Source organism: Seriola aureovittata, chromosome 5 (genome assembly GCF_021018895.1).
Source record: "Seriola aureovittata isolate HTS-2021-v1 ecotype China chromosome 5, ASM2101889v1, whole genome shotgun sequence".
NCBI classification, from domain to species: Eukaryota; Metazoa; Chordata; class Actinopteri; order Carangiformes; family Carangidae; genus Seriola; species Seriola aureovittata.
The window spans coordinates 1,460,336-1,474,792 of NC_079368.1; the positions used below are offsets into that span (position 1 = coordinate 1,460,336).

Genomic DNA, 14,457 nt, shown 5'->3' on the forward strand with positions numbered 1-14,457 from the left:
GAGAAAATACACTCACACTGCAAAAACAAGTAATTTCCTCACATATTCAGTCTTACGTCTTTAAATAATACTCTGGTTTTCTTTTAAGGCATGTCATAGGATGAGAAGTGCAACTCTATTTTCTATAAGATATTGTTGTTTACTTTGGTAAAAATAAATATGAATTAAAATTCATTTAAAAAAAATCCTCCAACAATTTTTTTATGCTTAGTTGTTTAGTGAATTCTAGTGCAGAATATACACACATATATATATATATATATATATATATATATATTTGAATATTGTTCACACATAGGTTACATTTTTTAGAGAAAGTACAAGTAAAGAATTTTTAAATTTAAACCATTCAGTTTCTTTTTCAAAACACAACACACATAGCGCTTGCAATGAATTCCGGTCTAAAGGCTGCTGTCAGTGGACAGTCACTGCAGCTTTACTGGATTTCTTTCTGCATCATTCTTAATTATTGGTGAAAAGTCAGCTCAGAATTACAAGATGCATCACTGTTAGCTGTTCAGGTCTATTTCTCCTTGAACAGACAGTAAGGCCTGCAGTATATGAAGTGAAATTGCTTGTGAGAATGGGTGTTTTTTGCACTGTTCACTGTTGTGCCTGGGACACATTCCCATCTCGTCGTCCATCTGAACCTTTCCTGTACTTGACCCTGGTGCTTGGCTAAAGGTCTGTCCTCCATGCTCTCCTCTGTTATAGAGGGGCATGTCACCTGCGTGTTCATCATCCTTATCTTCCTCAAGCCTCTGATGGGAGGTATTTTCATCAGCACTTTGGCTCGACACAACTCTGCTTGGGCTTGAATGATACCATCAACTTCATACACTCAGTTATTAATTCACCAGAAGCTTGCTAACGTAATGAGCAAGCTGCTGTCAGAGGGCATGAGTACATCTCAGGGATTATCTGTCTTCTCTGTGTTCTTAGCATGCCTGTTAGATAGACTGTATGTCATGTATGCTGTTAGCTATAGGTTTTTCAATGACTGCCCTATGACCACATTGCCTCATCATTTCCATTCACATGCAGTTTATTCTATGCTACCATACTTAATCTGAATCTATCTGACTCAGCATCATGCTGCAGATGGGAATATATTTCTGTGGTTTGGTTCCAAACCTGTGCTGAACAGCACTTGTGAGTGAAATTCATATACAGTACTTATCAGCAACTGACAGCCTGTATAAGTATTCAGTATTAAAGAAATAAGACATTATGAAATGATGCTAACTACTTTACCATCTACAGTGGTAAACTAGCAGTACTTACAGGGTGAAGAGTTGGCATATTATTGACTAACTACATTAGTTTGTGGGGTTACAGGTTATGTTAAATAGACTGGCACATCCACTCTGTAGTATATCCTCACTGTGTGGAAGCTAGTTCCGAATGTTACTACATATCAGAGTTCATGCAGATTACTTTACTCAAATCTCAATGCCATCTCACCTGTAATGTCAAAAGTGAAAACATACTGTTTAAATATATGAGCAAGTATGTAAGCATGTTATATTAGAACAAAGTAACAGTCTGAACTAACTAGCTGCAGCCAACTACTCTGCATTGAGTTTAACTTGAGTTTAACTTAGCTTTAACATCGGCCTTTTAGGATGATATCAGTTGTGGCACATTTAAGACCCTTTTATACATTTCTCATTTAAAGTTTGTGCTTGAAACAGTTAGAAGTCAGGAGACAGTCGCAGCCTCATAGAGCTACAGTTAGCTAGATAGCCACAGCTGATAAAGTCTACCGCAACAGTAGACAATTTCAGCTGGAAATTGTCTACTGTCTAGCACTGGCTGCAATCAATAAGACTTTGCTCATAGATATTTTGAATGTTAAAATCTGCCACCATTGTCACTGTGAACTGCATATGTTCTGTAGGGAGAGAGGCAGAGATACAGGGATAGAAACAATAAGGGGGCGTGTCTTAGCAAACAGTTAATAAGAAGAATTAGTAATTAATAAAATTAATTAATTTGAATTGACCTGTGATTATGAAAAGAAACAGAATGAAATTCAATTTCATAATAGGTTGCTGAGTATCAAAAATGTATGTATGGTTACTTTACATGTTTTCTATATTTACTCCTAAAAGTTTTTATTTCATAATGTCTCATTTATTTATTCCTAAAATTCTTTCTTGCTCTTAGTCCCACACCAGATTCTTCAGCAGATTAAATCAAACTCAAACAAATGATTTGGAAAGGCTATTTGGCTCTAGGTCACTTCTTATATTGGCAGTTAAAGATAGAAAGTCTTGTTTGATTGACAGCTGTTGTTCACTAACCATGCATGTCACCAGAGCTCAGTCTGCCTGCCGTCCATCTGATCGACTGCCTCTGGCAAGCAAACAAACCATAGCATCTCCATGAAATCTGTGAATGTCATCTCACCTGCTGTAGCCTCTCACATTTGATGCTGCAAAGTGCAATACTGCCTTTTGATGTCAGCATAACCTGGTTTTCAGGGCCGGGATGATATTTCTATTGGTTTTATTAATAGTATAATTATTATTATTTAGAAGATCTCACATGAGGCCTTGTTGGCATTTGCTCTTTTTATTTGATGTTTTGGTTGAGACTTAGAAGTTGTAGCAGTTTGAAATTACAGAGCAAGTTATGCTGAAAAAGTGCCTGTCTTAAATCCAAATAGTCTTGATTTATTTCATACAACTGGCACATTCAGCATCTAAGCACACCTACTATTTCTCCTCATATGGCCTGATATACTGTAGTTGAATCCATTGTGGAGCCTATTCTTTACTGGGATTTATTCATGCAGTTGTCTGCTACCAACCAAAATATATACAATTTTACTGTTATCATTAATGGAAACTATGGTGTTGTCATCTGATGCAAACATATGCTTTATTTTGGTTGTATGTGTGAAGCATCCATAAATGTGCTGTACCTTGTTTTACCACTGTTTTCCCCCAAGTAGATCGCAACAAGGTGTGACCAGGTGGGGAACCCTCCTAAGCCACCCCAACCCCCTCCCTGATCCCTCACCATGTACCCCATACCTTACCCTAACCCCTGTCCCCCATATCCAACCCTCTCTTAACTACCATTCTTCCTCTGGTTAGATCAGCTTCATGTATAAAATATTGAACCCATACACCAGTTTTAACACAACAGTAACCTTTGTCTGACAGCTTTCAACTGAAACCCAAAACCACTGATGGTTTTATACCCTTTTGGGTGAAAATATCTTTTTACATTTATTTTCTATTTTTTATAACTTCAATAAACAACAAATAAGGGTTCTTTGAATGACCTAGATAATTATTTTGATAAAAAACACTGATAATCAAAAGGGTTTTTTAAGTAATATCATGAAATTCTTTTTTATTGCATCTTGGACTGAAATCTGTCATGTAGAGGCTTTTCCTCCTGTGTTGGACAATCTGTCTTCGTTTTCTACATCCACCATCAGCAAACTCGGCTCTGTTTACACTGAATTTCCCTTCTTTCTGCCTGAGCTCACATGACGCTCTGCAGTAATAGCATGTAAAGCCTTCCAGCCGTCACAGTACACATACAGCTAGTGTTTATTAACATGGGGGACAGGCAGCGAGAAGAAGGTTGTTAGGCGGTGAATGGATGAGGATGAATTACACACAGCAGGTTGTAAAAACTGATTTTTATACGTAGATTTGTTTTTGTTTTTATGATTGCTTCAAACAAAGGTTCAGCCATTTGTAGCCAAACGTGTTATGACTGGGCTACGTCCTGCTGTTGAGGACACCAGCAGTGTGAACATGGGCATTGATATTGTGGAAAATGGGAGTAGCAAAAGATGACATACCCAAACTGTACAGTGCTCGAGTTAGGTCACATCCCATCATCATTACAACACCAAGACGGTTAATTTGGTATTTCTGCCACTTTGTTCAGCCACTGTAAGGTCCAATAAAAAACAACCCGCAGATCAGTTTGTGTCATAGAGATATGTTCAAATGGGACACAACCTGAAAAGATTAAGAAAAAATACATTGCATGTGCAGTGACATACTATGCATTTGCTCCACCTCGAAAATGTATACTTACTTTAGTTGCCTTATGATGCTAATGCTTCATAGCCCGTGTGGACTGAGGAAAAATAACTCTTTCAACATCTATATGGAATTTAATATTTTCATTGTATGTATTTTTTATAAAGATTTCTTCATGTATTAAGATATACATGAACCAGTCCTTTAAATGATTCTTTAATGCAGATGGCTCACTGTGTATTGCAATCCATACTCGCAGGATAAAGCCAGAGAGAGGAAGAGAGAGAGAGGCAAAGAGACTCTGGAGTGTAATGAAGTAAAAACAGAGCAGTGTTGAGAGAGTTGAAGAGGGATTTTGTTTTCAGGGCCAAGCTCTCTGTTCTCACTCCAGAAAATGATAGAGAGAAGATAATTAGGCCACATCTGAACCAGATGTTCTCATTATCATTTGAACCTTCACATCCCCTTAAGCATCATATTTTAGCCCCTGTAACAAGTCCAAGCTCTTTTTCTCTCCTGTTTCTTCACTGTATCTGGCTGTTGAGGCTTTGAAGGCTATCAGAATATCTCATGCGGTTGTTGCCTTAACCCCCTCTCCTAGTGTTTGGCCTAATAACACTCTGGCCCTATGTCACTGTAAACTCATGCTGGACTAATTTGCATCACAGCATGGAGTTGTTGAAGTTGTTGCATGTGGAGTAAAGGGACCTCACAGAGGAAGTCTCAAACTATGTTAAACCATGCTGTTTGTCACACTGCAGCTAATTTGTGGTGGTGCTCAAAGTGGAGTCTAGGATTCTTTGAGGGCTTCTAGAGAGCCTTTGGAAACATTTGGAACTGTACGCTATAAGTAATGTCAGAACATTTCTTGAAGGAGACATTGAAGAGTAGCCACTCCAGTCATGTGTCTCAGGATTACTATTCCAGCAAAATTAACACTTGAAGTTCGCTCATTGAAGTTCAGGCCAAATACAATGTGCTTGGTACACAATACACCCATGGACAAAACCTGCATTGCTCCTCCTGGATCTGAGGTCTTCAAGTTGATCAGTGGCTCTTGGCACAAGCTTTCTCCGGGAGGCTGAACAGTGTAATGTCCCAATAATTCAAAAACAGGAACCACCACGCTGGGCTGCCAGTCCCCGACCTCCATGTGGCATCAGAAGGGCGTGTCAGACAAGACAGCCAGAGCCTTCAGCATCTCATGGCAAATCCCATCCACACACAGCAGCTTACTGCTGCAGAGCTTATTAATCATCTCAGGGACCTCTGCCAGTGATATAGAAAGGCTTCCCCTGACTCTTCCAACTCTGCCTCCTCTACTGAGGACATGTTAGCAAGATTCAGGAGTTCTTTTAAGTTTCCACTGTTTAACAACATCACCAGTCAGGATCAGCAGTTCCCTCCTCGGCTTCATTAAACCATGACCAGCTGAGGGGGGAGCAGTCAGGATGAGAATCAGCCCCTCCAAGTGTGAGGACTTGGTTCTCTGACAGAAACGGTGGCTTGCACTGGGTTGGGACTGAGTTGCTGCCCTGGGTAAAGGAGTTCAGTTACCTCTCAGTTGTGTTTACAAATGAGGATAATGTAGAGGTTGTACTGAACTATTGGGATGAAGGAGCTGAGCTTCAAGGTGAAATCTGCATTCCATCCCTCAGCTACAGTCAAGATATTTAGCCAGTGACCTAAAGAATAAAACTGAAAATTGCATCTGTCAATTTCAAAAACAAACAAGCACTTTACACAGTGATTGACCAGGTACCACTATCGCTTTACTTATGTACAAATGACTGCAACATCATGAGTGCCTTCAAGCTAAGTGTGCACCCATCAATATTTATACCCATCTGGATGATTCATCACGTCTTCGTACTCTCTACGACGGCAGGAATTTTACCCTGCCACTGAGTGTGGACATTTATAACGACTATAAACACTGTTGCCTTTAGATGCAGTTGGACAACATGTAGTAAGAACTAGTTCATTTCAAGCTTAAAACTCGAGGCTGCTCTTGAGTCCTTCATTCATGGCTACAGGGTTTTCTAAGAGATGTGGTTCCCACCTCTAAAAGGTTTTTATTGCTGCTGGTGGAGCCCACATAGGCAGCTATGTTGTATAAGGTAGATGGGGAGTGCAGGTTTCCATTTTTTGGGTGTGGATAGGGGAAGATCAACCTGTTCCATAGTACTGTAAGTGTGTACGGAGAAGGGTCTTGTATTTATAGGACTTACCTGTTTACAAATGTCTTTGTTGATGACCTTCGTCCCGAGGCAGCTTCCACAATAGGAAAGGATCTAGTGTAACACCTTAAATATAAATCCAAGAAGACCTGACTGCAGGTATTAACCTCATCTCTGATTATTACAATGTATTTTTGGGGTATTTAAGTTTTTGAGAGGGTCCAAAGAACATGGATTTAGTTTTATGAGGATTTTCGCTAAAAAACTTAGAAATCAGAATTTTCAGGGAATTAGGCACTGAATACTGGTTTTAGAATTTTGAATATTTCTTTATATTCACATCTAAATAATCAACGGTGAAAGTTCAAAATAGACACTATAAGGTTTCGTATTTATTAAGAGATTAGCACATGTGCTCATGGGGGATCCCATTCTTCAAACTTTAGTGTTAGACAAAAGAAAATCACCCTCAGAAACGTAGTAGAGACAACTATTATAGTTGATGCGCAGTGGCAAGTTGATCAGTTTGTAGCAGACTCTGCTCATCTCGTTCAAATAAGAAAAACAAAGAAAAGAAATACAAACCGTACAGATGAAACAGTGCAACTCAGAGGTTTATTCAAACATCTCACCTCAGACAATGACATGATAAATTTGTGATATTTTATCTACTAAATGTGCCTCTGCTCTCTTGTGTTTCACTGCTAAATCAGTTTTTTGCAAAAAGTTTTTTTTTTCCCTCTAAGTGGTGAATTAGTTTCACTAAGATCTTAATCCTGAGATGCAGACTCAAGACATGTTGTAGATTAAGATCCTTCATGCACAGTCTTAAGTATAACCATATTTGCATGGAGAATAATGGAGGATAATAGAAGAATTTCCGGGAATGAACGGATTGACTGCATGTTCAAAGAGATTTCAGACTGAGCTGTTCATGTAAACCAGGCTGGATGGTTAGGAGATACATGTCCCTGTGTGAGGCTGCCTATGTTGTGGAGTGTTTACTATTTGTTTTTGTTTACTACACATATTTGTAGTATATGGTTTGGATTTTGAGGCTTTTTTCACTTATGAGAGAGCTAAGCTACCTGCTTCCAATCTTTATGTTAAGATAAACCACATCCTGGCTCTTAGGTTGGCACGTAGGGAAGTGTCTGAAAAAACTTGTTGATTCAAGAGGTCATTGTCTGACTGGCTTATGGACTTTCTGAACACTCCTGATTCCCAGCCAGTCTCCCTGTCTACTCCAGAGTCTACCAACCTGCAGCCTGTTCCTGTGTCAGCTAGCCCCTGGCCCACGAGCCTTCAACCTGTTTCCCAGCCTATATCCAAGTCAGCTAGCTCACACCCTGCTTGCTTCCAGCCTACATCAGAGCCTGCTAGTCAGGTTCTTAGCCACCAGCATGCTAGCCTTCAGCCAGCGTTTCAGCCTGCACTCCAGCCTCTTGAGTTTCAGTTCTGGAGCCTCCAGCCTTCCAGTCCTGAATCGGCTAGTCCACTGTCTGCTCTTGTTCCTGAGCTGACCATGTTCTTGTTTGATCCTGATCCAGAGAACCTAGAGCTGCCCCCCCATTTCTGGGGGACACGCCTGGCTATCACCATATGTAAGAGGTGGAGCCCCTAAAAAGCCCTTGATGTCTTGTCTTTTTGCAAGTCTGTTCCTGAGTGGATTGTCCCATTCAACGTTTTGTCTTTTCCTGAGTTGACCGCTCCAGCTCACATATCCCATTGTCAGGGATTTCAGTCAACATCTCATCAGTTCCCAAAGCTGTTCTTTACTTGGCCAACATCAAGTCTCCTGATTTCGAGTCCGCAATCTGGCCAACACCTGCTCCTAGTCTCTGCTTAGTGGTTTGGCCAACATTTGCTCCTGAGCTCCATTCTGTGGCCTCCAGAGGGGTCCCCACCTACAGCACAGGTCTGCAGAGGTGTTGCCCTCCAAGTCATTCTCCAGAGCAGTCCGGCTCTCACCAGCATCCTCCTGCTTGACCTCCAGAGTGGACTCACCTTTGTCCCTACCATTTTGCCAGGCCTCTGGGCTGTCTGCCCAAGGTCCTCTGCTCAGTGCCTGTCCAACCCTCGGGCTGTCTGGCTGAAGTCTCCCACTTCACCCCTGTTTTGTCCCCAGGCCATCTGCCTGAGGTCCCCTGCTCTGTACTTGTTAAGCCCTTCTGCTGCTTTCCTGAGATCCCCAGTTACCTTCTTTTGCTTCTTGTCCCCTGGCCCCCTTGTGATTATATAAGTACTTAAAGTAGTAGCCTTAACTTTTTAAGTACAGCCTACTTATTTAAGTAAGGCTACACCTACCTGCCTTTGTGTGTGTCTGCATTTGGGTCCTGAAAACAATGAACTGTGACAAATGTAAGTGACAGGATAACGTAGGTTGCCTTGGTTGTAATGATTCACCTCCTGCTGCTCCCAATTTCTATCCCAGCCAATCATGTTCAGGGACACTGGTTGAAGTTTGACTTCTACCATAGAGGCTAGTGTGTGACCGTACACCCTGTTAACCTTTAAGACATCTGCCAAACCTAACAGTAGTATTGATGCCCTGGGCACTGTGGATTAGAAGCATCATGCATGAACCGGGATAAATTACATAAAAATGTCTCCAACAGATTTCCTATTTTTCTCATTGATGATTGATTTTTGTTGATATCCAGAAAGCCTGTTGTTGTGTGCCTCATTCACCCAGCTGATCTAAACACAGTTGATTCATATCCCGCCATATTTCAAAGTTCAAGTGTCAAAATAAATCACAACTATCATGTTAAAGTCTGAAAAACACTTTCTGTTATGTGTTCTCTTTATCAACAGTATTAATACTCAAAAAAGATTCTATTACTAGAGGTTTTTTGTAAATAATTGTGTGTGTGGTTTAACAATGATTGCTTTCCGCAGGGGGACCAAAGGCAAAGACATCAGCACTATCAAGTCACTGAGGGTTCTCCGAGTACTCAGGCCTCTCAAGACCATCAAACGTCTGCCAAAGCTCAAGGTTCTGCTCCTTTCTTGTTTTATGGTTTATTTTAATCCATTTAACAAGTTAGCAGAGCTCAACTGTGATTAAGGCAGGAAATTGCCACAGAAGCATTTTTTTTGGTCTTCTTTTTGGTTGTTGTTTTTTGTATTTGTGGAACTTTTATATTCACACATTCACACACAGATTGTCAATCTGTTCACACAAATAATATTGAAACAAATCTACCTCCATGCAGGGTCTTCAAATGAGATCTATTAAAAAATCATCAGCCTTACCTTTTGATTATAAATCTAATAATATAGCAGTGTTAGTTGACATGTCAATGCTGCTCTGTTCCATAAGGCACAACAATAAAGCCTAGCAACAAAGTCATTATAACGTCACTTTAAATGAGCTCAGCAGATATCAATCAGCTGTTAACAAGCACACAACATTCATGCTTGTTCGAACAGCAAAACGCCCATATCTTTGTAGTTGCAAAAGAAAACAAACAAATCTGAAAACAAGCAGATTTTTCAACCAGATGAAAGTTTATCTGTCTCGCTGTGAAGAACTGACAGTAGCAGCACATGCACCCTGCAAAGAAAATATAGCTCTCAAGTTCTGTTGTTTGGTTTTATGTTAGACTGTTACGAATATGATGCAAAATTTTTCTAATGACAGGGTATTACTTTTTTCCCCTGACAGACCTGTTATCTTGTTGAACATAGTGTATCAGTATTTCACAATGTTCAGCTCCTTCTCTGTGAAGAGCCTTTCTGCTCTTTGTTGTCGTCTTACTTTTCATGTCTTACCTGTGTTTGAGTTGTTGCAGACGGATCTTATACAAGGGAATTAATTATTAGCTGCGTGCATTATCTCGGGGCTGCTGCCAGGAGGCCCCTTGGCACCGCCAACATGCATAACATTCATGTATATAAAGTGTAAACCAGACCATGAAAACATCATGTAAATCAAATGGTGATTGTCACTCAAGGTTTACTTCCTGTTTTCAGTAGTACACAAATGTCTTTAGTGTGGGACTGTCATCAAACACCTGAAGTTTGAGGCAGATCGGACAAAGTGTATCATAGTTATAGAAACTTCCTCTTTCATAGCGAAACATAAAACATTGCCATGCCACCAGAGTCACACCATTTGACGAAAATTTACAATTTTTTCACAATGAAGTCAGAAGTATTTTCTGACCAAGTGGTCAACATGGTGAGCTTAAAATATGATGTCCTTAAATTGCAATAACAGCACCAAATTGCAGATTAAATTCAAAATGGCTGACTTTCTGTTGGGTTTAGGCTATCGGTGCAAGAGGCCTTTATCATGTTACATGTGCCTACCGATTTGTGTACGTGCAGGTAAAACTCTGGGGATGCAAGGGCCTCTTTGAAATTTTGTAGGTGGCTCTATGGAGCCATTTTGCCCCAAACATTTGCAAGACCCATGAAAGGCACATTTTCACCAGGCCTGACGTGTGTGCGAAGTTTGATGATTTTTCAAGCATGTTTACGCTCAAAAAAGCAATTCATTTTTATTGAGTAGAAATAAACAATACAATTTAACTAGGGTCCTCGCAAAGAAGACAGCAGCATCCTGGGAGAGTAAATAGATAACAGCTTTCAACCATGTAAAGACATCATTTTCCTTTTCACCCTCACATGACGTGTGTGTTTGTGTTTTTGTCCTCAGGCAGTGTTTGACTGTGTGGTCAACTCTCTGAAGAACGTGCTGAACATCCTCATCGTTTACATGCTCTTCATGTTCATCTTTGCCGTCATCGCAGTTCAGCTCTTCAAAGGAAAATTCTTCTACTGCACAGATGAGTCCAAGGGCCTGGAGAAAGACTGCAAGTTGGTCTAAAACCCCTGACTTCCTCTTTTCCTATTTTAACAACTTTCTAACTGTAACAGTTGGTGTGGTCAAAACCAGACCCTGTACCTGTACCTGCCTGTCCCCACTCAGCTTTATTTATGCCTTCATGTCTTCCAGAGGACAGTTCTTGGACTACGACAAAGATGAGGTAGCTGCCATGCCCAGAGAGTGGAAAAAATATGAGTTCCATTATGACAATGTGCTGTGGGCATTCTTGACCCTCTTCACTGTCTCCACTGGAGAGGGCTGGCCAACGTAAGTGCAGCTGACTTGACTCCCATATACTGTACCTATCTGTCAAGGATTTAACACGTGAAAAAACAGGATTCATAAATATAACTTCAATGGTTCCTGTGGGAAAATTCGTCATTGGAAATGCAAGAATATTAATAGAATACATGAACAAAAACTTCATCTAAATATGATTCATAACTGTGTGACCGCCTGACAAATGTAAAATATTAAACAAACATACAACATTAACAATCTGTACAGAGAGGAATCATAAAAAATATTAAATGTACCTCTATATGTAACGGACAGGTGTTTACTGTCATTTTGCTTCAAGCTCAAATTGAAATGTCATATCACTGAACTTTAACCTCTGCAGACCCACGCAGCGATCAGGATCAGAGGATCAGATTCAAAATACATCAGGCTGAATTTTGGAAAATGTGTTTCGAATTTTGGACAGGACACCTGGAATATCTCCATTTGATGGAATGATGTAGCCGTAAAAAACATATCTCACTTAGCGTAGACATCATATATGGGCAGGGTCGGATCCAGTGTTTGACACACTAGAGAAAATAAAGATGACTTGGACCCTTCTCTGTCTCTCAAAAAAGATACTAAATTGCTGGAGATTCCCTGTTCAGGAGGAAAGCTGTGGTGTGAACATCAATGTAACAGTGATGAGTCAGGCACACACTGGAATAGTGTGCCAAGCCAAATGAAAGAGCAGTGATACATCACCCTTCCCATTATGTTTTTCATCAGATAACCAAAACATTGCCTTGAGTATCACTATCTTTAGGCTACAGATACAGATACATATTCTGTTGATGGCAGCACACAGTGGAAGGGGGGAACTGTTTTGTTCAGTTTCCATGCTTTTCAGATGTGTGCAGAAAGTGCCGGGAGATAGTTGCTTCATGAAGCAGTATTTTTTTGGGCCACATGAAAAAAGAATGAGCTGAAGGAGAGAACAGTGTTGGCAGCATTTCATGAGAGGAACACACTGAACTCTTACCTTTCAGTTATCAGACGGTCTCTGGATGGTTACTTGACCTTCTCATTGAAGACCTGCTGGTGTCATTGCAATTCTGTTCATGATTCTGTTGCTGAACAATGGTTTATACAATCCAAACTGTAGCTTCTTCTCAAAGTCAGATGGTAGCTCTGTCTGTGGCACTGAGAGTTCAGACTTCATGTTGTGCTTTACTCTCCCTGCAGTGTACTGAAGCACTCTGTGGACGCCACCTTTGAAGACCAGGGTCCCAATCCAGGCTACCGGATAGAAATGTCCATCTTCTATGTGGTCTACTTTGTGGTCTTCCCTTTCTTCTTTGTCAATATCTTCGTCGCTCTGATCATCATTACCTTCCAGGAGCAGGGAGACAAGGCCCTGTCTGAGTGCAGCCTGGAGAAGAACGAGGTAAAGCAGAGACACACAAACACACAGAAGAGTGAGAAGCTCATTTCTGTCACAGCAAACTGTTTGAATTATTCTCCACCCACATGTATCTCCTTTCATGTTAGCCACTGTATACATATTTTTGGCAGGACCGCAACAGTGGGGCCAGCCCTATCATCTCAATTGTCACTACTGACTGACTGACTGACTGATTGACTGATATTTCCACCACTGGTTAGTGGAGTGCTGAGCCGCTTTGGTTTCCTGCCTGCTCGGGAACTGCAGGGAAGAGGAGGAGCACTTCCAATACACTGAGCCTCGCCTCCATTACAGCAAATAAACTACTTTGATTCCATGTATCATTATTACTGAAGGAGGCAGAGGAATAACACAACGAGCAGAGAGAGCAGGAGAGAGAGAGGGAGAGAGAGACACCCTCGGTAACGAGGCTTCATACTAACGAACTATGACCAACTCTACGTATCAAACAGAGGGAGTTAGACATAAAGACCTGCCTATAATAAAAGTCTGTGACGTTCTGGAGTGGAAGTAAATAAAGACTTTTGTGAATCCAGACGGAGGCTGTGCTCTGTGTGAGAGACTGAATAACAAAGACAGTCCGTCTCAGGTTCACTTGGTGGAGAATGTGACTTTTGGGTTTAGTCCTTGTCACAGCATCCCGGGTTCGAGTCCGGCCTGTGGCCCATTGCTGCGTGGCATCCTCTCTCTCTCTCTCTCTCTCTCTCTCTCTCTCTCTCGCTCTTCTATGACTGTAATAAAGGCAAAAGCCTGGAACAATAATTTGAACAGTTGTTCAGTACGTGACTTTTTGGCTTTTGGGACTAAAGAAATCTGTGTGTGTTGGTTAAACCAGTTCAGTGTGGGGTGTTTAAGTCTTTTTCTGGCTTGTAAACTTTCAATGTTTCTAAACTACAATTAGTGCCTGGGACCGAAATGTATCTTGGCTAACTGTTTATCAGTCATGTATCTTGTGGATGCCAGCTGCTCACATCAGTGCCGATTTTGAATGATCGGCAGCAGTGTATCAGAGGTTTGGGAGCAGTTCCTTTCAAACAGTGAAGACACTGAAGCAGAGGTGTGTTTTCTTTGTTTCAGAGGGCTTGCATTGACTTTGCAATTAATGCCAAACCTTTGACACGCTACATGCCCAAGAACACGCAGTCCTTCCAGTACAGGATGTGGAAGTTTGTGGTCTCAGCTCCATTTGAATACTCCATCATGATCATGATCGCTCTCAACACTGTGGTACTCATGATGAAGGTAATAACTTTTGACTTTTGCAGATTTGATGTAGTTGGTCAAGCTCTGTCAGATGTTTTATAATGTCAGTCCTGGAAATGATCATCTCAGGAAAAGAACAGTTTGACATTTTGAGACATATTCCCTCTCTCCATGAGATCTAACCAGATGTTCAGACTGAAAACTGAAGCTACAGCAAGCAGCTGTTTAGCTTGGCATAGCATAAAGACTAAAAAAAAGAGGGAAACAACCACTTTTTGTTTCTCAGAAGGTAAAAAAAATCAGCAGGTTATATGTAATTTATTAAATCTGTGCAAAACCACAAATTGTAAAAACAGTGTGTGGTTTTATGGCTGGTGATGTTGGTCAAGCTAAGCTAGGCTAACCAGCTGTTTGCTGTAGCATCATATTAACAGACAGTGTGACTGAGAGTGCATCTTCTCTTGTATTCTCAGCAGGAAAGAGAGTAAAGTGCCTTTTCCACTGGTCGAAACAACCCACTAAGAACTGCTAAAATCT

The 14,457-nt window shown here is 40.8% G+C and overlaps 1 protein-coding gene across 8 annotated transcripts in view; it reads left to right on the top strand.

Moving 5' to 3' along the window:
• cacna1ba (calcium channel, voltage-dependent, N type, alpha 1B subunit, a) overlaps positions 1–14,457 on the top strand; it is a 161,479-nt gene that overhangs the window by 114,117 nt on the left and 32,905 nt on the right. For all 8 annotated transcript variants that reach the window (XM_056376769.1, XM_056376765.1, XM_056376770.1 and 5 more), the window contains 5 exons: positions 9,095–9,191; positions 10,860–11,020; positions 11,160–11,297; positions 12,498–12,699; positions 13,795–13,959. In XM_056376769.1, the coding sequence (XP_056232744.1) occupies positions 9,095–9,191; positions 10,860–11,020; positions 11,160–11,297; positions 12,498–12,699; positions 13,795–13,959 (763 nt within the window). The remainder of the gene's footprint in view (positions 1–9,094; positions 9,192–10,859; positions 11,021–11,159; positions 11,298–12,497; positions 12,700–13,794; positions 13,960–14,457) is intronic.